This window comes from Hippocampus guttulatus, chromosome 10, assembly GCF_054856545.1.
Source record: "Hippocampus guttulatus isolate MCC_2025c chromosome 10, RoL_Hgut_1.0, whole genome shotgun sequence".
Taxonomy (NCBI): Eukaryota; Metazoa; Chordata; class Actinopteri; order Syngnathiformes; family Syngnathidae; genus Hippocampus; species Hippocampus guttulatus.
Window position 1 is genome coordinate 11983803 of NC_141270.1, and position 25571 is coordinate 12009373.

Consider the following 25571-nt stretch of genomic DNA (forward strand, 5'->3'; position numbering starts at 1 on the left):
TTAAACTATAAAACGAATATGGTTTAATAAAGAAAATGCAGGTTACTTAATCGTGGTTCATGTTTGTATTTGTTTCTTTCTTTATTTTAAATATATCTTGTTACTATGTGCAAAAATTCACAAATTATCGCGCCTGCTGACTTGTGCATAGCAACGCAGTGCAAATCACTGACTCAAAAATGTTGGGGTAGTTCTGTTGATCCAGTCTGCTACATCTGTTAAAAAGGTATCATGGAACTTCATTTGTCTTTGGATTGAACGTTGTACTGTTTAGAGGTGGGAATCGCAGAGTACTAAGTTGAAAGTAATACAAGCACTTTATCACATTCACAACACTGTGTGCTAATCAATATTTCAAGACAAAGAATTCGCAATACATGACATTATCTATGGTATGTAATTTGTTGACATTGTCAGTCTTTTTTTTTTAATATAAAAATATCAGTCTTGCAATTCTACTGGATAAATTTGTTGACAAAGCCAGATCTGCAAAAATAATCACAATAAGAGATCATCAGTCCACCCAGACCTGTCTGGATAAAGATGAAAACGAAAAGTACTGCTTAATTCCACTAGGTGTTGCAAAAGGAGCCCCTTTTTTTCCTTTTATTTGACTACCATTGTATTTTTTTTCCCCCTGACCTTTGTCATCAGTGGGTAATAATTGGTTCTGTGGATCTGCTGGAGCCTTCACTGGTGTTGTCGATTCAGGAGTCTCGAATGCTCCATCAGAGTCAGAACTCCTACGACAAAAAGACAATTGCAAACAAAGTCAACGCTGGTATGGATCATTCTGATATCACCATGATCGTGAGCTAATAGTCATTAATATTTTAAGATAAGAAAACCTTTATTAGTCTCGCAATGCCAGCCCAGTATTCGGTCAAGGTCAATAATTTTGCGTGGCGATTCGGAGTATGCATATAAAATGTCAGGTATGGGAGACAACAACAGATATAAATACAATTGGTTTGTTTTTCAACAGCACCAGAAATGTTTCAAATGAACAACAAGTATATTGGAATCAATGCCCAAATGATCATCACTGTGCTATTCAGTAGCATGTGTCTCTCGCATCCCATCCTGTCTCACCTCTGTGTGACCAGCGCCCCTCCAGCCTTTATCATGCTGTCATAACGTGAGCTCCAGGAGAGACGCCGGAACAACCCGAAAGCTGGATCCAGGTCTGGACTGCCTGCTGCCCCTCCCAGCAGCGTGTCCCAGCCCCAGCGAGCCCACTGCAGTGGAGACAGAGCCTGCCACGCACTCACCGCCATAACGTCGAAAAGACGACAGCCAGCGTCTGATACACAGGTAGACGCCCACTGTCTGTTCTGCACAGGATCCCTTCCACTGTGATTTTTAACATTCAGCTCTCCCCTTTCTGATCAACTGTCTCAGTCCTTCCTCATTGCTTCTCCAGCGATCATCATCCGTAGCCACCGGTCAGCAGCAAAAGACGCCTTCCCATCTGAATGAGGCTGCAGACTGCTTGCACAATCTCCCTTCCCTCACCGAGCCTTCGTCTCTTCATCGACTTTCCCCCTCCCTACACGTCTTTCTCTCCCACCACTTTACTCGATCGAGAATTCATGTACACGAACGACATTTATATTATGCTGAAATTACCATGGAGACAGACGCACCTTTTGTCTTTTTGGGATGTGGCCACTCTGACACGTGGACAATAAAAACGAAGATGAAGAGATTGGAATTTGATGTCGTCGGTACGGCCAGTGCCACACGCTTACGCTTGCTTTCCATTACTAGACACTGTGATGTGAGGTACAGTAGACGAGTGAAATAGTAAATGTATGTGATATGAATATAGTAAGAATTCTTGCAGTTGTCTGATTTAGATCTGCCATTATCCATCCATCCATTCCTTTATTCGCAGCTATCTGAACAGAAGATGGGCCAGAAGCAATGTACATCCTTGGATTCTTTGCCAGTCGGTCGCCGGGCAGATATAGACAAATAACGATGTGGCATGTGGGAGAAAGTCAGAATACCCAGAGAAAGCCCATACAAGCACAGGGAGATTCACTCAGCGGCCTGGGGCGAGATATGTAGCCGCAGTTTGTCTCTATTGAGGCGCCTTCTTTTCCATGCAACTGCATAACTGATGTTTCTATGGTAACTGGAGTTGCCACCGTATGTTTCATGATGGTGGAGGAAAACTGTCTGGCTGCACATGACACACACATTCATGTATTAGAGACCAAACATGGACTTCTAAAGTCTATCGAATGAATACATTTTTCAACTTCATTTTGTAACTATTTAAGTACACTACACAGACGATGGAAAGTAATCGTCTTGTGCATTACTTTGACACTTTCTGTATTTAAAGCTATGTATTGAGCATCCATAGTTAGTGGTACATGTGTAAGTAAATTCTTTTTCATCCAAAGCATGTTGACATGACTCTTACTCATCTGACAATGTCTTTAATGTTAGAATAAATTCTCGCAACGAATGCAGGGCAGGGGGACAAATCTAAATAAACAGAGCACCAGCCAATGTTGAGACAAATATCGAATAACAACAGGCTGGAGGAGGCATGGATACCTGCCGCTGCTCTTCACACTGATTGGCTGATCCCTCCATATCATATATGTCCTGTGGATCCTGATGTCCTTCTTCTTCTTCTTTCTGTCATTATTACTGTATTATTACTGTACAGTTGTACAGTAATAAATTATATTACTATATATTTTCCATACATGCTTATTTGTGTGTACTGTACTATACATAGACGGGAATCTACCAGCAGAGGGAGCTATCGTTTTGCTATTCACCTGTGCAAAAGTGCCTTGGAAAGTGATGATGATGATGATGATGATGATGATGAGGTAATGGGTATTGTACTTCCTGTTTACAAAGAACTACAGTAGTCATGTTGTTTACAAGTGTCATTTTATGATCACGGCGCAGCATGAAGAGGTTTTATTAATGACTATGACGAAAGCCCAAATCAGCTGCAGTTTTGAGAGAAAACCCGGAGAAATGTTTTCAACCTCTTTATACCTAGAACACAACCAAATCCAGAATGATTCTCAAAACAATGAACCAACTGGGTTCCCACTTTAAGAATGAGGTAATCCCGCATAGCCTAATCTGATATATTGAGAGCAGACAGATGGCACATTAAAAAAAAAAAAAGTGTTGCATGAGCAGCAAGGATTAGCATTGCGATAATGAGATCAGATAGATGGTTCAGGGACACAATTCCCAACATCCATCACAACACAACTTTTATTTTGGATTTATTTTTTTAAAACATCAATTGTGTCAACTCAAACCACGTCCAATTTTGCTTTCCTGTGTGCTTTCTTCAGGGCCCTAACTATGAGCACGGTCAAAATATACATGGATGTGATGCAAAGGACAACTCACACAAGCATTCCAGCAACAAGGGGTGAATTAAAGTCTTCAGTGCAGATTTAACCAAGCTTCCCTGTGATAAATCATTCATCCCTACATTAAAAATGACATCTCACTGCACGAGTCCTTGCTCTCCAGTACCCAAGTGTATGAGCTATAAATAAAACCAAGTGGAGCTCTCTTCCCCTGTCTCTAACTCTATCATCCAGTCATATTCCGGCACACCGTGCTCCATTTCAAAACGGGTTCCTGCTCCGCGGCAACAACAATGGGGAGCAGGCAAAACGGGAGCCGGCCAGCTTGAACTCACTGCCTCCATCTGGCTTGCACGGTCCAAGTGACTGCGCATGTGCGCGGATCCTTTATTTACATCACAAAACCAAATGACAACAAAGATCCCTTGCCTGTACTACAGCTACACGCAGCCAAAGTAATATAAATGCAGAAAGTGGTGATTAAAAAAATACATAGAAGCTTGAGACTCACATGTGTTCTTGAGTAGGGCAGAAGGTCTGTCCTTGCTCCATGGATTCGTTGGCTCCCATTCTTAGCTACCTCTGCTTACCCCCCACACCTGCGCCCATAAGTCAGCAACTATCCACATCCATCTGCTTCCTTCTTCCCTTTGCTGTGATCCTTGACGGCAATGTGCCAGCTCCTAACGCTGCACTGCAGAGAATAACCTCATCCTCGCATCAAATCACCGGGCAATTAAATGCTTGTCAATTTATGCATGGCTTCTCTCAAACTCAGCTTCCACACACTTGGTGGAGACGATTCTGTTGCCATGTAGTTCATCTGGAAAATGATGCTGAAACATTCCAGTACAAAGGCTAGACTAATCCAAAATGATGCAAAAACAAGCCAGCTTTCTTCGTCTCGCGTGTGTGTACGAGGTGTCTCAGTTTGAGCTGTGATGCTGCACACACTGCCTCCTCCCCCTTCTATTCCCTTTGACGCCCCCCCCCACCCTCCCCACAGCAGCAGCAGCAGATGCCTGCACCTTTAAAAAGACAAGCAGCCTTTTTCTTGACGACTACCACAGCCATGCGGTGGGGAATCAAACAATAGAACCCCCATAAACAGCTTCTTCAGCATCCTTTAGAAATGATGCCTCATGCTTTTGCTTTTCCTCTCCTAAATCCTTTCATCCAGAAGCTGCATTGAAAAAACACTGTCAGCCTCCTTTTCCACCACACAACCACAGTATGTCAGAAGTAAATATAAGTCTCAGACATAATAGTAGTGATTTGATTTGAGTCTGGCCAATTGTGTCAGTAATTAGATCCAAATCTATCGCTCCAGCAGCCCTCAAGTTGAACCACTCAAAATTCTACAAAAGAAAACATCCACCCAACCATCCATCCATTGTTTTGCACCACTTATCCTCCCAAGGGTCGCATGTGACCTGGAGCCTGTCCTGGCTGAATTTGGGCAAGAGTTGGGAGACGCCCTGATCTGGCTGGCAGCCAATCGCAGTGCACATATACACAAACAACCAGACAATTTGGTCTTCAAAGAACCAAACATGCATGTTTGAATGTAGGGAGAGTGCAAAACTGTGAGGCGGATGTGCTAGCCATTTGTTCACCATGATGTCGCAACCAAGTTCAAAACACAATGTGCACAACACCTTTGTACTTACATTACCTTGTCCCTTATCAAAGTTAAAGGTGTTTTTTTCACCTATTTGTTGTTATTCACCTATTTGTAGACTTCAGACAAGTGAGATGTGGAAAATCTCCTTCACATCGGAAACTCATTTACAACAGTTACAATTCAATAACAATTTGACTGTGGATCAAATTATTGTTTTCCAATACACGTTTCAAAATTCAATCCCAAATGTGACTGTGAGGCTTCATTAAGTTGACATTTTCTAAATACATGTGTGCTGGTCCAATTTACTGGCCGCCTACAGAAAATTTGAGAGGCGTTAGAAAACCCAGGATACTTTGATTTGTCATTTTTAGACATCTGCTATACAACGAGTCCCGTGGGATGAAATCAGAGCAGGAACATGTTTCAAAAAGTTCCTATTGATTGTCCAAGGAGCACTGGGAAACGGGGGGATTCTGAAATTTAAGGAGGATGAATCAGCTGTGCATTCATAGCAAAGTGTGTGAATGAAGGCTTACTACAACAGAAGAAACTGCCTCTAGCACTTGAAATCTTAGGAGCAGAGCTTGAGGAGTCCCACTGAAAATATGAATGTTGACATGCTGGAGACGATCCATTCATGGATGTTCAGGGAATATTAACATAATTCAGCTCTCAAATGGATCTAATGCTCGATTTTGAACAAGCCGGAGGGGACAAGAGAGAATGTCACCCCCTCTCACTGCTGCACAGATTCTAAAGCAAAATTATTGATTGGCACAGCCTGTTCCATGTTCCAAGCATGCAACAAAAGCATGTACGACTGTGATGGGCTATTTATGAATGAGCTCTTATTTATAAGCCTGGCCTTACACTTTAGCCTCATATGCAAATCAAGACAAAGCAATAAAATATTCAAAGCACTTTGCAAGTAAGAGCTAAAGCAATGACAGGGTTTCCTGAAAGATTTAGCTATAACATGGCCGCAGTGAAATCAAGGTCACGATGAGCAGCACTAAAAAGCCGTTTGCCACTCGCGGTTATAATAAAAAAAAGGCTTCTAAACAAACAGTGAAGAGGTTGACATTTGATGTCAAGGTAAGGAAATTAATCTAGTTTCATTTGTTACATGTCAGCTCAGAGTAATTCTACAGCACTGGTGTCAAACTCAAGGCCTAGGGGCCAGATCCGGCCCGCAACATCATTTTATGTGGGCCCCCGACAGAAAATCATGTGTGTCAACTTGCATGATCCTTGCTAAAAAATGTACCGAAATGTCAAATTGTCATCTGTAATAAATGCCGTTGAGATTTTGCAATAATTTTGTTACTGTTACAAGTAATAATGTGATAATGTGATGAAACATTTTTGTGGTTTCACTGTCATAACGGCCCTCCGAGGGAAGACCGAACTCTAAAGTGACCCGCGACAAAAATGAGTTTGACATCAATGTTCTACAATATACTGTATTAACCTTTATCCTCACAAGGGACGTGGGGGGTGCTGGAGCCTATCCCAGCCGTTTTCGGGCAGTGGGCGGGGGACACCCTGAACCGGTTGCCAGCTAATCGCAGGGCGCACACAGACAAACAACCATCCACACTCACACTCACCGAGGGACAATTTAGAGAGTTCAATCAGCCTGCCATGCATGTTGTTGGAATGTGGGAGGAAACCGGAGTACCTGGAGAAGCTGAAGTGACATATAAATAAAAATCAACTGTTCTGTAACTGAAAATGCAAAGGTATTTTGGGAGAACCTTGGATATCTGGACACTCATGACATTGGTGACATTTTCCAGCAATAAATGACAACATCAGTTTGTGGGGGAATACACTGTTCTGCTTTTAGTATACGTTACATATCTTATCTCCATCATTTGTAGGTTTTCACACAGTAGAGTTATTACCACAGAAAAACCTTTTAACCGATGTCGAGTGATATGACCCCTTTAGTGTGTGGTAGTGAAAAGAGCAGATGAGTCAATGAATAAAGGGAGAGAGTCCATCTGGTGGAGGTAAAAAGCACTGCATGGTGTAGTGCCTTTTAACTCTCTCACAAGGAGTTAAGAGAATGCTAAAAAGAAGTACCATTTGAGCACAATTTGTGTTGCTTTGAGCTCCAGGTTGAAATTGGGCATTTGAGACACACCTTTCACTGCAAGAAATCCGCCGCAATATATTCGGATATTGTACACGTAGCTCATTATGAAAACGTGTAGCATTTAAACTTATTGAATCCTACTCGGAATTAACATATTTAAAGTAGTAGTAAAGTAGGCGGGTAAGCTGATTGGCCAATTTTTATCAAGCAGGTTAAAAGGAGCAGTGTCAGCTATGCATACGGTTACCATCTGAGCTGAGAGCATGCATGAAAAGAAACAGCTCAAACCACATCCGCACAATGCCAACAAACTGTTTTGTGGATCTCACACTGAGCAAAAACACAGTTAAGGGACCGGTTGATACCTTGGAAGGAGGTGGCAAGATGCAGAGGTTGAGCAGGGGTCGTCACTCTGATAACTAGAAGGTGCCAAGGGGGAGGCAGGAGCCGGAGGAAGAGGAAATTGGTGGGGAGATGCAGGTGGTGTCTTCTCTGGTGAAGGAGATGCAGGTGGAGGAGCGGGGAGCTCGGGAAGAGGAGCAGTCGGGAGGTGTCTGGGAGAACTTATGGGCAAGGCAGGGCTCCTCTCTGGTTGTTCAGTGAGGGGGGGTCTGCGGGAGGGGGAAGACAGAACATCAACAGATGCCCCTTCTCAAGTGTTACAGACTTACCTCACGACACCTCTGTGACCTCCACTAAACCAAATATTGACGTGAAGAGTGACAACCTTGCTCAAACCATCCCAAGTTTGGATTTCGAATCGAACTGCAAGCAGTCAAATCCCTTTCTCCACCTTAACGTTAGTCTCGTCTTTCTCTCCTTGGACAGAACGCATGAATGGAGAAGCTTGGCCAAATGTGTCATGCCTGCTCGTAATTGGCCATCTGGGGGTGTGGATTTGGCCCTGATCCAGGTTCATCTTATCAGGAGCGCTAGCCTCTAATCCGACAGGCAATGCGATGGACGTGCAGGCAGCTGTTACCACTTGGGACAGGCCTGCCGCTTAGCTCTAAAAATATTCCGGGGAGTCTGCAGAACTAAAACATGTTTCGGGTAGTGGATTAGCTGGGCAAGGTTGCCAGCTATATTAGGCCCCAACTATTCAGTAAAATTTCAACTTAACCTTACAGTGAAAGAGCCCTGCATTGGCCTTTGCAGTGAGCGAGTGGACAATAAAATCAGCAGTGTGCGCTCCGACAGGAACAAGGCAGTTTTAAATATGCTCTTATTCATTACTACTTCCTGTTTCAGATTATAAGAAATATACCTATGAGACTCGACCATTTTCATGCTGCTTCATCAAACTATGAATTTGAAAAATGCTACAGCTCTCCAATCTAATTTGGCCCTCATGTTCCCCATGACAAATTCTTTCAATGCCAAAAACCTTTGTGCAGACTGGAAATAGGCAACGCCAAGTCACAACATTGTGTCATACAATCTGCGAGTGGCTCTCAACTCAGACAAAAACACTACAGGTAGAAAATAGATTTGAGAAAAAGTGACACTGGACATTGTGATTCTTTGTAGTGTAGATAGAATGTCAGCTGATGTGTTGAAGTTAACAGCTGGCTCGTTTCCACATTGGCGCAGATTAAATTCCGAATCAGCGTTAGAAAAAAAGAGCAACATGGGAGAATGTGCTCCTTTTCAGTGACACTTTAACCATAGTCGAACCTTTGTTAACACCTGGAGGCTCTGCGGCAGGAACACTTTTGTCTGTGTGGGTTGCTGGGAATCTCAACTCAACTCAACCATCGCTATACAAAGTGCTGTACAAAAAAAGAATTCATACAACACCAAACAATAGATTAATAACGAAAACAGTAGAAAGCACAAAAAGAGTCAAACTAAAAGTCAAGTCTCATCCTGAGTCAAAAGAATGAGTTTTAAGACGAGTTTTAACGGTAGGCAGCGAGGGCTTGACGAACGTTCAGCGAGGAAAACCACATTTCTTGGCTTAATGCGAGAAAGCAAACAAGGGCAGTTTCATATTAATATCTCAACAAATACACACACACACACCAGTGACAGCACTGGAATTAAAAAAACATGATCACCAATTCTGTAAAGCGCAGAGATTTAAAACATGAGCCTAAACCTTACAACTAAATCACAACCGACAGATTATCCACTCCACTTGTATCATCAGAGGCATATGCAGGTGCAGTTGCCATGGCAACTCGTCTATTTACAGTTCACTGTAGCGCTACGGTTAACTCCTTGTTCAAGCCAGCACATAAACGAGAAATATCCTTCACATGTGTTTTCAACATGAAAACGCAGTGCCAGGACATCTCCGCATGCTTCCTCCTTAAAAAGGCAACAAGTTACTGTGTCGACCAAGCACCAATCATGAGCGCATATCAAGCAGGTGAGAAGGGTGAAACACATTGTAAATGTGTGAGTCATTTCAACTCTTTATCGCCTTCTGTCTCTCCGTCTTTCGACTTGACCCTCCCCTCTGCCCATCTGTTGAGGTCGGAAGAGTGCAAGAGTTACCTTCACGCCATATGCTATGTGCACCTGGAGTTACTTAAACAAGCACACGCACACATACAGAAAAGAGCAGCAATTTTAAAAGTAACTCACCCATATTTCTGCCATGGCAATAGCCTAACATGAAGGCTAACTAAATTGATGGAAATGCTTCGGGTGAGTTCCAAACCACCAGAGGCACTTTACAGTGTGTCCCAGGGCCCCTGCGTCACTCGCTCACTCTGACCGAGTCAGTCATGCACGCTCGGCACACGGCACATGCTCAAGTGTTTGTCTTTAACTCTGGCTTTTGTTCAACTGTCTGCTCTGTGCAAATGACTTCAGAGGGCCCCGAGTACAAGAGGGCAGGCTGGGGCTGGACAGGCAGGGGAGGGAGGACGCGCCTGCTCGGGGGCGGGGAAAACACACACACACACGGGAGAAGACAGTGCTGCAACAGGTCTAGCAGTCAGATATTTTCCCCTGCAATATATATTCTATATTGGATGCGCTCAAATTATGGTCACGGGACACTCATTTTGATCATCTTAAATTATTATATATTTTTTTTTAATCAAATGGGATAGTTTCACTTCACCCACAACCCTGAACAGAGACTGTATAATATATTTAATTCATAGTCTTGATTCTGTCGTGAAATTATAATGTCATAATTTTCCCAAAGGTGGACAAAAAAAGTCCAATGCTGAATGGATCAAAGGTGAGATCAATAAAAATGGACATTGTGGTGTATATAATGTTTCTTACATTATCGAATCCCTTCAAAATTGATACAGACAAGTCGACTGTTGCTGTCGCAATGTTTCATATTGGCTTTCTCTTTTTGGGTCACTACACAAGTGTCAAATGTCATTAGCACAATGTCTAGGATTGTTTTTTTTCCATACGGTTCAACGACGATTCAGAAGCATAAAATATCGATACTTGCGATGTCTTGGATCATTTTCTGTGAAGTTTCTGGAGCGGTATACAAGCATCATCAATATCATGACAATATGATTTTTCTTGCCCCCGATACAAACTATAACTGGCCACAACTTTATTGGACTGGATTTTCATTTGGTATATACTGTATCTTTGGCATTATCTACATATCAGAAGAACATTCTTTTGTGAGTTTGTTTGTGATCATGACCTTGACAACACAATAAGCGAGCCACGACCTGAGCACTGGGCCTGCAGCAGTGATGGGAGAGTCACTTATAAAAGCGAGTGAAAATAAAGTCAAGCAGATGACGATAGCCATTGTCCGTTATCTCGTCATCGAGTCTTAGCGAGAGTGAGCCAACATATACTGTATCCCTGTGAATGACACAGACTTAAAAGCTTTCAGCTTTTACTCCAAATGCAGAATAAATATTATTCAACTGGTGAGACGATGAAAAAGCGCAGAAGGCACCAGAGGACAACTCAGCGTATGATACTGAGCATTCTCTTTACATAGACGTGACTTCTGAAGTTATGGATTACCAACATGTGACTTTCCATCCATTTCAGAGTGTAAACGCCTGGGAGTGAAGCATCACGCCTCTGTTTATTCTCACTGCAGGCGACTTACGGACAAGAACACATCATCAGTCAGCTTTGTTTTGTAGTAAATATGACACTTTCAAGCATGGATGATATTTAAAAAACAGACACTCACCCACTTTTCTGTAGCACCAACGTAGAATCAAGGGCCGCTTCCGTGCTTTCCTCTGCAGGGTTTTCAGGTTTCTCTTCTGGATGTTCACCGATTGGCTTGTTTGGTTGGAGGTGTTCTGATATTTTCGGACTTTTTTCCAAAGATTCTTGCTCCAGTTTACTCTCGTGGAGTTCCACGAGCTCAACTGGGATCTTTACTGGTTTTGAGAGCTCACTTAGATCCGCTGATATTTCTGCCCTACTTATCGAATACTCTTCTATACACTCTTCTTCTCTTTTGACAATTTCTGTCACCTTTCGGCCCCCTTCTAGCTGTCCTGCATGATCCAGTTCAGCATGTGACGTTGTGGTGTCTGTTTGCTCCTGAGGGATCTCCTCTGGCTCCAGAGGAATAGCTCCGGCCTCAGTAGGAGTGAGAAACTCTTGCTGAGGAGACTCCAGAGATGGGAGGGCTCTGAGAAAACAAAATGAGAAAAAGAAGGAGTGGGATAATCATTTAATTTTACACCACATGCATGAGGAGTGACTGACAAACGACAATTGTGTATGTCGGTCAAGGTACAGCAGCTTGTTTAGTTTACACGAGCGCTTGAAACATGTGAGTGTTGGATTCTGTCAAATTGTGAACGCTGTGTGAAAAAGGGGGAAAAAGGCCCATTCAAGTCGTGGAGAGATGTCGCTAGTGATGTCATCCTTTCAATATAAAGGGCTGCATTACTTCCATCAGGCCCCAACATCTGCCCTCAGCCTTCGTCAACACAAAGTGCAGCAGTGTACTTACCACCTCCTTCATATTCATTGTAAGCCTCTTTTCTTCAACAACACTCCACACAAGTGTTGAACATAGTGTCACTGCATGACATGCGTACAAATGCAGCGACGCAAAACAGATTTGAAAGTACTGAATGGTTCGAAAGGCATTTTGTTACACTGTACAAAAATAATTAGGTGTTTTGCATCGGGTTTATTGTTGAAAAAGCTGCAAGAATCCCAAGAATGTACAAACACCAGTCACCTTATAGAGTAGACCTGCAAAATGTGGATTAAAAAAAAAAGATGCTTTTACAAATGTAATAAATTCACAGCTCTGATTGCGACAGTTGGAGTGAGTGAACAAAATGTTGATTGTTGTGGTTATGGAACTGTGACACATCGCACTGAACCCTGTGTAATATTCATTTAGTTAAGGAAGTTAACAAGAAGATCAACGATTTGGAGAGGGTGGGGCACAAAAAAACTCCAGTCAATAAAAAGAGATTTTTTCTGTGCGTTGTTCATTCCACTGATCTAATTGTAAAAAAACGCATTTCGCTTATAGCATATAAACTTACATTTGAAAGCCCCTCACGCGCTTTTGTTTACCTTGGGATTTCTGCGCTCTCTTGTTCAGTCTGCGCATCGGAAGCAGCTTCTCTGAGAGCCGTGATCCAGTTTGGGTCTGGTTCTTGCGTCGTGAGTGCAGCAGAATTGTCTGACATATGGGATGCTTCTGTGTCCGTGCGGGCATGTTCAAAATCAGAGTCACAGCGGGGAGGGTGTACCACGTCATCAGCCGGCGGCGTTGGCAAGGAGATGAGATTGGGAAGTTTCTCACTTTGGGGGAACGCTGCCTGAGAGCGCATTGGATCATCATCTTGTGTCTTTGATGAAACACTTGGTGTGTCTTTGGCGACGTTGGGTTGTGGATTACGAGTTGGGTCGTCATGATCCATTGTCTGATTGAAATTGCAATCATGGTGACAAGCGTGGTTTGAGACGTTCGCAGATGATGGCTCGTTATCTTGAGCAACAACTGTTACTCTCGGTCCATTCTTTTTTGTGGCCTTATCGTCCTCGACTTTAACCTCACTTGTTCCTTGCATTGAGAAATCGGCAATTTCTTCATCTCCAGCATCTTTATTTCTCCCTGCAGTCTCGTCTACATGCGGTCCTTTTATGGGCGTTTGTGCTACTGAAGCATTTTGTGGGGCTGAGCTTATATTGGAGCATTGCGACTCAAGAGACTTACATATTCTATCCGGGATTTTATACTTCTCAGTTTCACTTGGACTAACAGCTGTATCATACTCATTACTACGGGTGCTTTCTTTTTCCGAAACGGACAATCTCAAAGGTGAAATATCAAGATCATCTAAAAAAGGCTCGGCGGAAACAGCGTTGCCTCGTAAGCCGAAATCATTTCCTTGTAGCTCTTCAAATAAATCTGAATGTTTGCTTTCTGTCTTAGCTTGACTCCCCATACTATTCCGAAATTCCTTGTCATGCAATAAATCTGTTCCTGAGCCCTCCTCTGCCAAACCACACGTATCATGACTCATCTCATGCCCAAACTTGTCCACGTGAGCCTTTTTGGCTTGCTCTAAAATATTTTGTCCAGTTGAGTGTCTGCTATCAGTTAAATCACAGACACTCACTTGCGATTCCTTCATTTCAACTTTCTCTACACCAACAATACCGCTGTCTTCTCTTGACAACTCACCCTGGCTTTGGGATTTCTCAAAGGATCCCCAGTCTCTTCCTACAACCTCTGTTACCTCAGAAAACAGTGCTTGGATTGCTTTGACTTGGCTGTTAGTCTTTGCTCCCTCTTCAAATGCCTCCACGCAACCACCTGGCAATCCATCTGTGGAATACTTGGATAGCAAATCTTGCAGCGGTTGCTCCTGTTGCCAAGCCAAACTGTTCAGTTCAGGGTTTGAACTAAAATCGGTTGCTGAGTCCCTGTTGTCCTGGTGCTCCACTGTTTCTGCCAAAATTTGGGGCAAATACTGGTCGAAAACATGAAGTTCATTTTGTATTTCTGATTCCAAATTATCCACAATATTTGGTTCCGTACTTTGGATGTCGAATTTATGTGACTGTGACAGGTCTCCAGTTGCCTCTTTAGCATCTTTATCTGAGTCTTCATTCTGTTGTGGTGTCATATTTCCTATGGGCACTTTGCCACCATCGACTGTTTCCTTTTGATTATTGAGCTGCTCGGTTTTGCATTTGAGTGACACGGACGTTTTGTCACTCATGTTCTGTGTCTCCTTGACACCGCATAGCTCAGTGTTATCACACGTCCCATTGGGCTTGTTAGAGCTGAGTGGGCAAATGTCAATAATGACGTTGGGTGTTGCATGAGTCACATCATGAGAGGTATCATTTCCCAGTTCACACTCTGGATGTTGTTTTTCCTCTTTGTAGTCAGATGGCCGAGTGGTGATACACTCTGTATCATTTCTACCCTCTTGTATCAAACACATTCTTGCTACTTCATCATTAGCTTCTTCACGTTCCTGATCGTCTACTAAAGACAGATGTGTTTCAGTACTGTCACAGTTAGCATTGTCTTTACCAATTCCTTCAGAAAAAGCAACCTCAAATTCATCAACCACGTCCAAATCACTTAACAAAAGGCCTCTAGGTTGCAGCATTGACGTAGAATGACTGGCATTTTGCTCACAAACAGAAATGGACTGCTCAGTGGCCATTGCCCCTGAAGCTACTGACCCACCCTTTCTGAGGCCAACGGCAGTCACAGACTTCAAGTCCTGCCTCGAGTCAAACGGCTCTGTGCTAGCTAGTGCATGAGCGGGTTGATCAAACTCAGCAAAGGGCCGACAGCTGAGATGTCTGAGTTTTGTCTGAGGAGAGACCGAGCAGGCTAACATCCCAGTTTCTGAATTAGCGATGGAATCAAGATCACTGGGAAGTTGTCTATCGGGAGACTTAGTCAAGACATCTCCTATGAGCTTCAAGGTAGCATTACTGACAGAATTTTCTCTTTCTCTGACCACAAATACATCACTTAGTATCTCCTCTGGGTTGTCAGATTTAATTGGTTCTTTGCTATCCATTTTGATCTCAGGTGTGTTAAATTCTTTTGGCGTTAGACACAAAACGTCAATGGCCTTTTCTATCACAACTTCTTGCTGCTTTGTTAACATCTGATCCGTTTTTTCGCATGGTTGTTCACCAGTTGACTTTGCTCTTTCGAGGTGCTTTGTTGTCCAATCACTTTGTTCTGATGACTCCTTTGTTGCTTTATTTAATTCATTCTCAGTGAGTTCTCTAGGCTCTTCAGCGCTTTTTGCTGATTCTGTAGCAGCACCTGTGGGAATTGTGGCGGTTTCAACACAGTCGCCATGTTCTGCACGACTAAGATTTTTCTCGGTTGGTCTTTTTCTGTCTTCACCGGACAGATCGCTCTCAGCATTCTCGGATTTATCTTGTGTACCCAAAAGGACGCCATTCTCTGACATTGGTGTGGCAATTTGAAACGCCGCTTCATCCTTGGCAAAAGATATGTCACTGCTGGTTTCCGGCTTCTTTAAGCTGAGGAAGTCTGGGTAAATATAGCTGGCCTCAACAACAGGATGGTACAAACTCTCATGTACCGTCAACGGAGGCAATGAAGCACATCCCAAAGCCGGCATTGGCATGTTTCTCACCTCTCTAGTGACACTATGGTCTTCTTTCACACTGTCCACAAAGCGAACTCTGTTGCTGCCTCCAATTTGGTCATGTAATGACTTACCCACGGTGCTGTTAGGAGTCTGAGTTGGCTCTTGAATCTTGACTTCTCTCTTAGTAGCAGTGGATTTGGGTGTGCCTGTTTCAGATCGGACCTGTTGATTGTCGCTGGTGGTAGTGAGTGAGGTTTCCGTGATCGCAGACACCTCACAAGTGGTTCCTGAACACAGTGGCTCCTCAGACTTCAAATTGTGCTGGGTGCTGACTCCACTTTCTGCATTGCTTTGTTCGCTCTGAGGTGGCAAAGGTGAAAATGCTGCAGTGAGGTCCTCCTTAGTGCAAAGGCTGTCTGTGATCGTGTCGCCGCTGCTCGGTGACTTCGCACATGACTCTGCAACATCAGCGGCTGGACACGGCTTCTTTTCAGCTACCGACGCCCCTCTAGCAGCCCCCTCTGGAAGACTGAATGAACTGCACTCAGCCACTCCTCCTCCCTCCAGTCCTGCAGTACAATCACTCAGATGATCACCACTAGCTAGTATCCCATGGGGAAAATTATTAACATTTTCTTCAAAACACAGCGGCTCCGTTTCTCTACCGCCCTCTCCTGCTGGAGAGATCGCTGCCTCTGCACCGCTCGTCTCCTCCTGTCCTTTTGAACAACTCTCAGCCGAAGCGTGTGGCATTCTGCTGTCACAGCTTTCCTCGCTAACAGCCCGTCTGCGTTCGTTTGGGAAACGAGGTGTACAACAGACAGATGAAAGCTGGATGCTAGTATCCAAGAGGCTCTTCCTCTCTCCGTTTCCCTCCGGCTGTCTTCCTGGCTCTCCCTTCCCGATGCCTGCGATAGCTTTGGTAGCTACTCCCTCCCATGAATCACAGCTCACGCGTTCTCCCTCACTTTTTATCACTTCTCGCATCGTGGGTGTTGTTAGTGGCAACGCAGCAACCTCCACGAAAGCATCTTCAATGGCCCTCTCCACGCAACTCTCTCCCACACAAGCGGGGATGCTGCAAAATGAGCTCTCCAGTTTGTGTATCTGTGCTTCAGCGGAAACATCATCCTCCCATAATTGATATTCTGAAGCCTTATCGAGAACATCAGCGGTAGTTTGAACATGTGTTATCCTTTGCTTATTGATGAGACTTGCAGTTGTAGGTTGTGTCCTCTGTGGGATGCTGCCAGTCTTGTTATTTTTTCCACACTGAGCATCTGTTACATTTATGTCATCAGACTGATTAGCATGTGAAGAAACAAGACTGAATGTAGAACAGGCCAAGTCGATAAAATGACCCTGCTGGCTATGAGATGAGTGGGAGGGGCTTGGCGTTCCCTTGCGACAAAAGCCGTCATTAAGCTGCGCTCCGCACATCATAGTCTCTCTGTCTGACGCCGAAGACGCATTTGGCTCTGGCTGACAGTGATTGCCTGTATTTATGAATGAGACAGACTGTAATTCCTTTTCTGCTTCTGCTGCCATCCTGTCCTCCACTTTGGTTTCGTTGTTCATCTCCGCCCTTTTCTTTTTCTTGTGTTTCTTTTTGTCTCTCTTTTTCATCCTTCTGTTCTGCGCAGGCTCACACTGTTCGTTGCTTGCAGAAATCATTTGTGCGTCGTCTTCAGCGCGACTCTTTGATCCTGCTTCCTCCAGTCCATCTTGCTTCTCAGAATAATGACTTTTAGACTCTGAAAATTCGTTAACAGAATAATTTGCGTCAGTGTTACTTGGATTTATAGCGGAAGTAGGTATCTGAGTTCCAATTTTTAAGTCGACGGCTTCATTTAGAGCAACGTCTTCCTCCACATTGTCCCTATTACAATCCTGTGTGCTAATATCTCCAGTGGCTGTGTGACAATCAACATTTGCTTCATTCAGGATGGCACCTTCAGCCATTTGCTCAAATGGTGACTTTTCTGAATGTGAATCAGGACCTATTTGATTCTGCTCTGCCTCCTTCGTTATTTCTTCTGGCGCAGGATTTTCTCTTCCAAGTATGTAGTCCCTGAAACTAAACACAACTGTATCCATCTGGCTGCTCCCCGTCTCACTGTTTCCATGTGTACTTTTGTTTATGAGCTTGCTGTTACCATGTCCAGGCCGGTCCGCCACATGAGGCAGTGATGATGACTCATCACACTTTGTAACTGTGGCCGGTCCAGGTTTCCGATCCTCTTCGTCAATTTTTTCATGCTTGGTGCTGATGGGCTCTTTGAGATGAGAAACGCTCAGTGAGGCCATTTGTTCCTCGCATTCCTGAAAGGCCGCCAGGAGCTCCTGGTCGAGAAGCGCACGCGAAGAAGGGGTCAAGTGTTGGCCAACTGGATGAGGTGTGGCAAGTGGTTGAGGTGACAGCGGGGCATCTGCGAGGAGTGGGTCGGCGCCGTGAGGCCTGAGACGAGGGTAGGGTGGCATAGTAAAGAGCGTGGACTTGCAGACGCACAGCTGCTCATTCCATGATTCCACACAAAGCTGCTTGTAGTTGACAAGGCTCATGCTCAAGCACTGCACTCACGCGTGTGCACGCACAAAGCGACTTTAGTTGAAAGGCCTATCATATTCCTGGCAGTTCAAAACAGTTGCTTGTTAATAAATAACAGCCCTTCACTCTCTGACCGCAGCATTTTCGAGAAAGTACATTCGTTGTTAAAGCCTGCCTTTCCATGTTACAGAATTCCAGGATTAACGTTACAAACGGTACACAAACCAATCGATTATTGAAGCACTGACAAAGCATTACAAAACACCCGAGTTTAATAATGCAACTGTTGGACCACAGCTTAGCCCTGTTAAGGCGTTCTACACAATGCCGTGGGATCATCTGAACCTCTGCGATCCATTCTCTACTTGACTCAAGAGGGACAATTTATGGAACCATTAACTGCATCATGACCAGCCGGACTAAACTCACTGTAGACATCATTAGGTCCACCCGCAGAATATAAAAATACAATCATGAAATATTCAGAATTATACTGATAATAATTCTCTTTTTTTGATTGACAATATCGGTTAATTTAACAATGTTTATCATGATGTTGGTATGGGTGAACGCTCCTCTCTCCGAATCAAACTCTTCTATTGGACATACTTTCACACTGATTTGTAATCTATGCCACCTATTTGTTTTATTTTTATTTTCCCACATTATTTATTCAACTAAAACTGTTTTTAATACCTGCTGATTTGATCTTGTGTTTAAAATATGAGTTGCTTTTGGCAGACTGGACGAAGTTTATGTGGCCCTAACGGACACAACCTTGCAGTTTATTTTACTATGGTACAAACAAAATGACAATAAATCTTCATTTTAGTGGCGTAGCATTGCGCTGAATCATAATTAGAGCTATTTCTAAAACTTTTTATTAGCCTATATGGCTCTTGTACCGGATCTTATTAATGGTGTGTAGGTGAGCCGAATGTGGCGGCTTGTCTCATCAGGACAAATTTTACAGTCTGCAAAATGTTGATCTAACATGATGAAATAGTACGTCATAATCACAGTAAGGGGCTGCACATTTTTTATCGGAAAGCCGTGACAAAAAGTGTTACTTTTGGCATCTGGTTTTAATTAGTAATGATTGTTCTTGCATAGGCCGTACAAATCCTATACTGTACTCTCCTTGTTAGAGGAAGCAGCATAAAATAGACAGCTAGAACTCTGCATGAATAAGGTTCTTTTTTTTTTCCTCAACGGAGTAATACATATATTGAAATTAGCCCATTTGAGACCGCATACTGTACCCAATCTACCAAGTTGTTTTGGCAAAACAACTCAGATTAATATTAATTCACCCAAGCATTAAAGTGACTTATTTCTCAATCTTGCTTTGATGGGACAAAACCCACACAGCAAAGATGTACAGTATATCATACGTAAACATAAACATAACATTCCGTTAGCTTCCCCGTATCACTCCATGCACGCTGATAACATTACTCATCAGACAGTTCAGTACCTGCCATCTAGAACTACCAGAGGATGACTGACTTCCATGTGATGTTGCAAGCCAGCCAGCAGGGGGTTTACCTGCTCACATGACCCTTCTGCTGTGCTACTCTGAAGCCTGTTAACACAACCCCAGGACAAGTGCACATACACGTTCATACAGAAGAAAAAACACATCAAAACCATTACCATTATTGAATATGTGGTGCAGATCTGCACTATTTACTCGCATCTATGTACAATTATACATATTATGAGAGCTGGTGTGAGTATTGATTGGATGATACAGGATGTGTTGTGCTCTCTAATATAGGTAACGTTTGACTCAATCCACATCACGTGAGTGGCAAAGTCATTTTACCGTAATTATTCAAAATGAGAGAAGAGGCCCAAAGGTGTTACATGTTGGTGAGTATTTCGTAATATATATATTTTTTTCTAACCTCAAACATTTATAGTGGAAATGTGATCATGATGGTGTAACTGGCATAACACATATTTTCCATCCCACACTCACCCTAGTGAGGACTCCCAGATGTTAAGGTCACTGGTAAAATCGAGACTGGGGAGTAGGTCATGGGGAAACTCCAGTTCCTCTTTGTCTTCAGGGGCTTCTGACGTACCTCTGCTCTCCTCTACACCGGAGATGACTGGGACATCTAGGAGCACTGGCTGGGAGAGCAAACTCTGCTGGCCCGTGGATGCCTGAGTCAACAACACACCGGCGTTCTTCTGGGCTTCAGTCTGTAGGGAAGAAAAACAAAACAAAACAAAACACATTGGAGAGATACAGGTACAGGCACTCTACATAGGATAGTATTCCTCAGCGTTTTTGTTGGTTCACTATTCATAAATTTAACACTTTTTTTCCCTATGGAACCTATTTCTAGGTAGTCACTGAATAACTCAGCTTTTTGCATTTTTGTTTCATGCTCTTTCTGAGATGCTCTAAGATGCCACTAAGATTCTGTAATTTGAAATAAATTCTATAACAACAAAGTATGGGTGCAAAGTATGACCAACTTAAAACTCAACTAAATATTTTCTTAATAACTTTTTAACATTGTAAATTGTCATACAAGTATAAAAATAAGTGAACCACTGCAAATTGAGAGAGAAAAAAAACTACCCAGCCTTTGAAGATACCTGACAGAAACAAAATAGAAAGGTGTTTGTAGAGCGATACTAATGGTCCGGTTACATGCAAACAAACTAATACCACTGAAAGCCTTTGCTCTAAAGCTCCCCCCCTGCAGCTGCGGGGTGTGATTTCATTTGCATGCACTGCGTGTTTCTGCAAACTGACAGGTACGGTGCAGGTGAATTTGGTGACAAGCTGACTGAATTAAGCCTGGTACAGTTCACTTAAAGCTGAAGTTAACAGAAGTAACAAAGACAAGACACAAGAAGTCAAACCAATCAAAGTATATGCTGAATGCGAACACAGCAACATCTCGAAAGTATTTAGATTAACATGTATACGATCAGATTAGCGCAGCAATCTACGTAGCAAGATTTTTAGCACTGATGCTAATGCTAAAACAACATTCACTGATGTCCTGGCTGATTCACCTGTCCTTTCGACCGTGAAAGTCTCTGAAATAATAACAGATGTTATTCTGCTTTTAACTCATTCAGTACCAGCCAATTCAAGACCAAGTCTGAAAAGACGTTTAAAAACGTCTTTGGGAGTGAATGAGTTAAGAAGTCTGTATTTCAGAAAAAAAACTTACTCTAGATACAAATTCATTTTAGTTCTTTGAAAATAACATTTAGAACTACCGGGTTGGGGGAGGGGGGGTTTCATTAATTTAAAAAAAGTATTGAGTGGTTCTAAAGTCGAATCCCTTTTACATGTTGCGTGTTGGGGAAAATGTAGAAACAACTGCAGCTGTAACAGCAACAAAGATGAGTAAATAACTCCATCTATGTGTTAGGAAACATAATAAAGGTTTCAGCGTATAGCCTGCAGTGATGCACAGCTAATATTTACCGATAACTGATACTCCACTAGACCTTCCCAGTGTGCTTTCATAATCATGAAAATGAATACCTAAGCACCACAGCTCAACGTGCTATTTTAAACACCTGCAAACAAGTACTTTAATTAAATAAAAGTGGCACATAATTGCAGCAGTCGGTTTTAAAAGTCAGAGTCACAGTTGCCATTGAGAAAAAACCAGCCAGGTGAGAAAAATCTGAGTAGGCTAGATTTTTTTTTCTTTAATGTTTTGATTTTGAGGAAATGGTTAGGGTGTCTATTTAAACGACCAGTAGCATTACTTTATTAATTATGAATGTTTAAATGCAGCAACAGCAGCTTGGATACATACACTATAGCGGCTAGTTTCAATGTTTCTGTTTGTTGTCAGTTGAAAATAAAGGTCTCCATCATTTTGTCATTTATGAGTTGGCGTTTTGGGGTGAAGTAAATCGGTGTAAATATGCAGTTCAGTTAAGGTGGAGTCAAAAGTGTGGTGAGGTGATTGGCGTCACCCATATTGTGACCGTAATTAGTTTTGTTTGTGCCACGTCGTGTCTGATACGGATTGCAAAACTGCATGTTAGCATCTTCCATCCATTTATTGTCTACAGCACTTATCCTCATTACATTCACAGGCAAAACCCTGGACAAGAGGGCGGGTCTACCCTGGACTGGTCGCCAGTCAATCACAGGGATAAAAGAAAAACAACCACTCACATTCACACCTATGGACAGTTTAAAGTGTTCAACCTACCATGCATGTTTTTGGAATGTGGGAGGAAACCGGTGTACCCGGAGAAAACCCACGCAGGCATAGGCAGAACATGCAAACTCCACACAGGAAGACTTGACTTAAGATTCGAACCTCAAATCTCAAAAGTGTGAGGAAACCACCATATCACTCACAACCTGCTGACAGGTTTTGTTCTTGATATTCTCTTATTTTTAAAACGACACATCATATGGCCAGTTGTTCTTGTTGCTGCTCAATTATTGCATTTCCAAATGTAATCATAATGCCTTTATATTCTTTACTTTCATTGTGATGATTATCTACCACGGCTTACATAGTATATTGAATAAGATGGATAGAATCATAGAATAATTACCACAAATGTATCATTAGATGCTTGCAATACTGTCCAGCACTCACCATAGTTAGTTCTTAACTACTAGTACTGTAAATGAGAAACACTGGTGGAGTTCAACACAGCAACATACTAAAACCGCAATTATCAAAACACTGCAAAACTTTCTGACAGTGCCAATGAAAACTGGCCATTATCTACGTCAAGGCAGATTTCTAAATATGGCTCAGGTGCAAGTGTAGCCAATGACACCTCTGGTGAGTGCATGTTGTTGGTACAACTTGAACACTCATCTGCCTTACTGAAGAGCAGCTAATGTCACTGTGGCAACTGTCCACTCAGCACTATGAGAGGCACAAGCAAGGTTACTGCAATACACTTTCATCAAGGCACATCAACTGTATGAAACCATTTGGAAGTTTGACACAGCGGAGTGCAGCGTTCATTTCGGCCCGTCAAAACCCCTCATTACAGTACACTCTTGCTTTCACAAAACTTGAACGCAAATTAAAATAATGCAATTTGTCATTGGCCACTCGTTTACACGTGAGGTGTTTCGCACATGACTGTTGTACAGCGTGCCCCTGCTTGCCCAGGAGACACTAACAGAACCTTGAAAATAGAGCACATGACAGTAGAAAAGATTCATAATGTACTTACTCAATATGTTCAAGGATATTCTTTCCTTTCTGACCCTCCACTGTACTCCACTGCGGGCCCAGTGTGCTGTTTAGGAACACACAAACAAGCTCCAACACATGCAGCCGCTCTCCTCTTCTTCCCTTGGCTGAGTTGTTTCGCCAGCCCCTCCTTCATCTGTCTTACGCCGCCTCCCTTCTAAATTTCCATGTGCTTACTCAAGATCTTTGACTGTACAAGCGCTTGTGTGCTGGTAGTACAAACACTGCTGCTGAATCACTTGACTGGCAGAAGGGAAGGGCTGGGAATTCTCCTCCCCCTTCCATTTTAGCACTGTTCCTACTCCCTTCTCTTCCTCAATTTGACCTCGCCTTCATGCTGTACTCCTCCCTTTCCACCTCTTTTCTAGAACACACCCTCTCTTCCCTCCTTGCGGTGTGTGTGCCTTCCAGCCGGATGCACAGTCTGACAGCTAGTGGTCATGCAGGTGAATGCTGGGAATTGGGCCAAGGGGCAGCCCTGTGGTGACCCCCCCCCCCACCCCTCCCCCGGGAGAAGATCATGTTGCACTGCATGTTGCTTTTTTTACACACACACACACACACACACAAAAACTTTGATCGCATGCCTCGGGTTGTTTGTAAGTGGCATCATCGCATGACAACACAATTTCCCTGATGAATACAGCAAAATGCTGAGGATTCACAAGCAGTGATCCAACAACCAATAAAAGCATATACAATATTTTAAAAATGCTATTTTACCAAGACAGTAGACAGTTTGGTAGACAGACAAATAAACTATAAATCAATACAATTCCAGGACAAATTATACTGAACCCTTTGAACGTCATCATCATAATATGAACAAAGGTGAATATATTATTGGAGTATACAAGGTCTATTATGGAGCATTTCAATTCATGGACCTTTTCTGACATCACTGTTGTGGCTCTTGTATTATACTTTGTTGGGTGTGCTCAAGTTCCCAGAGAAGCGCCTTTAAATAAAATGTATGATATACTCTTATACTACAATTGTCCTTTATGGTAGTCAAAAATATGATATTCGTGAAGGAGCAAAATGTGCATTATTTAAAGTCTGACGGTTTATTTTATTTTATTAGATTTGTAGAAAGAGTGGGTATTGAGAAATGTTTTTTTTTTAATGCACGCAAAGCTGATAACGTTTCTTCATTCAATACAAAACACTCGCACTTTTCTTTTTTTCACTTAGTACCTGCAAGGGTTCGGTGTGATTTTCTTGGGGTGGAACCAGAACATGTTCACGAGCGCCCTCTTCTGGCTGAAATTACAAATTTGATGGTTCAACATTTTGCGGGGAGAGATGGACAGCGCTGACATTATTAGAAAAATGATGCATCATTGTTTGCCATACCACACCATTTAAATACAACTCTCTGGGGCTCGTGACTGTTTAAGAGGCCCATCTGCATTAATCCCATCAGGATAATCCAGAATTCCAATTGAGGGTCTTGAGTCACATGTGGGTACGTTTCTATAGCTACAATTATACATTCTTCCAGAGCAGCCCAATAGAACACAAAGATGGGTGGACAACAAATTAGATTTGCTCTCGTAAAAGCTATACAAATTTAGATGTTGCTACTTCACAAGGGTAAAAAAAGCATTTTACCTTTAATTGCTCGTCATTTGATATTTGCAATATAAGTAGCCGTAATCGTATTCGTATCCATACCTGTCAACTCATACGGTTTAGCCATAGTTCATACGGATTTTGTGGTGAATCTTACGTATATGGCCGTATCGCACAAATCATACGGATTCTGAAAATTTCCGTCCCCCCCCAACAGGTAGTTCCGTTTCCTTTTGCCCAGAATGGTGATGGTCTACTCGAATGCTTTCATTTCGAAAGTAAATATGAATGGATGCTGTAACTTCGAGCCGATGGGTCAGCATTTGGAGTTGGTGAAAAAAGTAACGCAGGAATACAACTCTGAACACAGTAATGCCACTAAGTACAATGATGATTAGACATTAACCAGACATTGTATTATGGAGACCTACAATAAATATCATTGAAAATTTCGTGGGTTTTTTTCTGCCATTATTTTGACATTTTTTGCACTTTATAAGGATTTTTTTGGTAGTTTATACAGGTTGGCGCTCCGAAAAGTTGACAGGTATGCGTATCATTAGTAGCAAAATCGGTACCTTACTAGTAGTAGTCGTAGTAGTGGA

General features: G+C 42.7%; 1 protein-coding gene across 1 annotated transcript in view; it reads right to left on the bottom strand.

Moving 5' to 3' along the window:
- The window catches only part of tacc2 (transforming, acidic coiled-coil containing protein 2), a 43900-nt gene that overhangs the window by 13007 nt on the left and 5322 nt on the right, over positions 1–25571 (bottom strand). The window contains exons 2-8 of the mRNA XM_086121372.1: positions 24589–24654; positions 20157–20383; positions 19650–19757; positions 12596–18082; positions 11235–11687; positions 7456–7701; positions 643–743 (exon numbers count right to left, since the gene is read on the bottom strand). Of these exons, the coding sequence (XP_085977498.1) occupies positions 643–743; positions 7456–7701; positions 11235–11687; positions 12596–18082; positions 19650–19757; positions 20157–20383; positions 24589–24654 (6688 nt within the window). The remainder of the gene's footprint in view (positions 1–642; positions 744–7455; positions 7702–11234; positions 11688–12595; positions 18083–19649; positions 19758–20156; positions 20384–24588; positions 24655–25571) is intronic.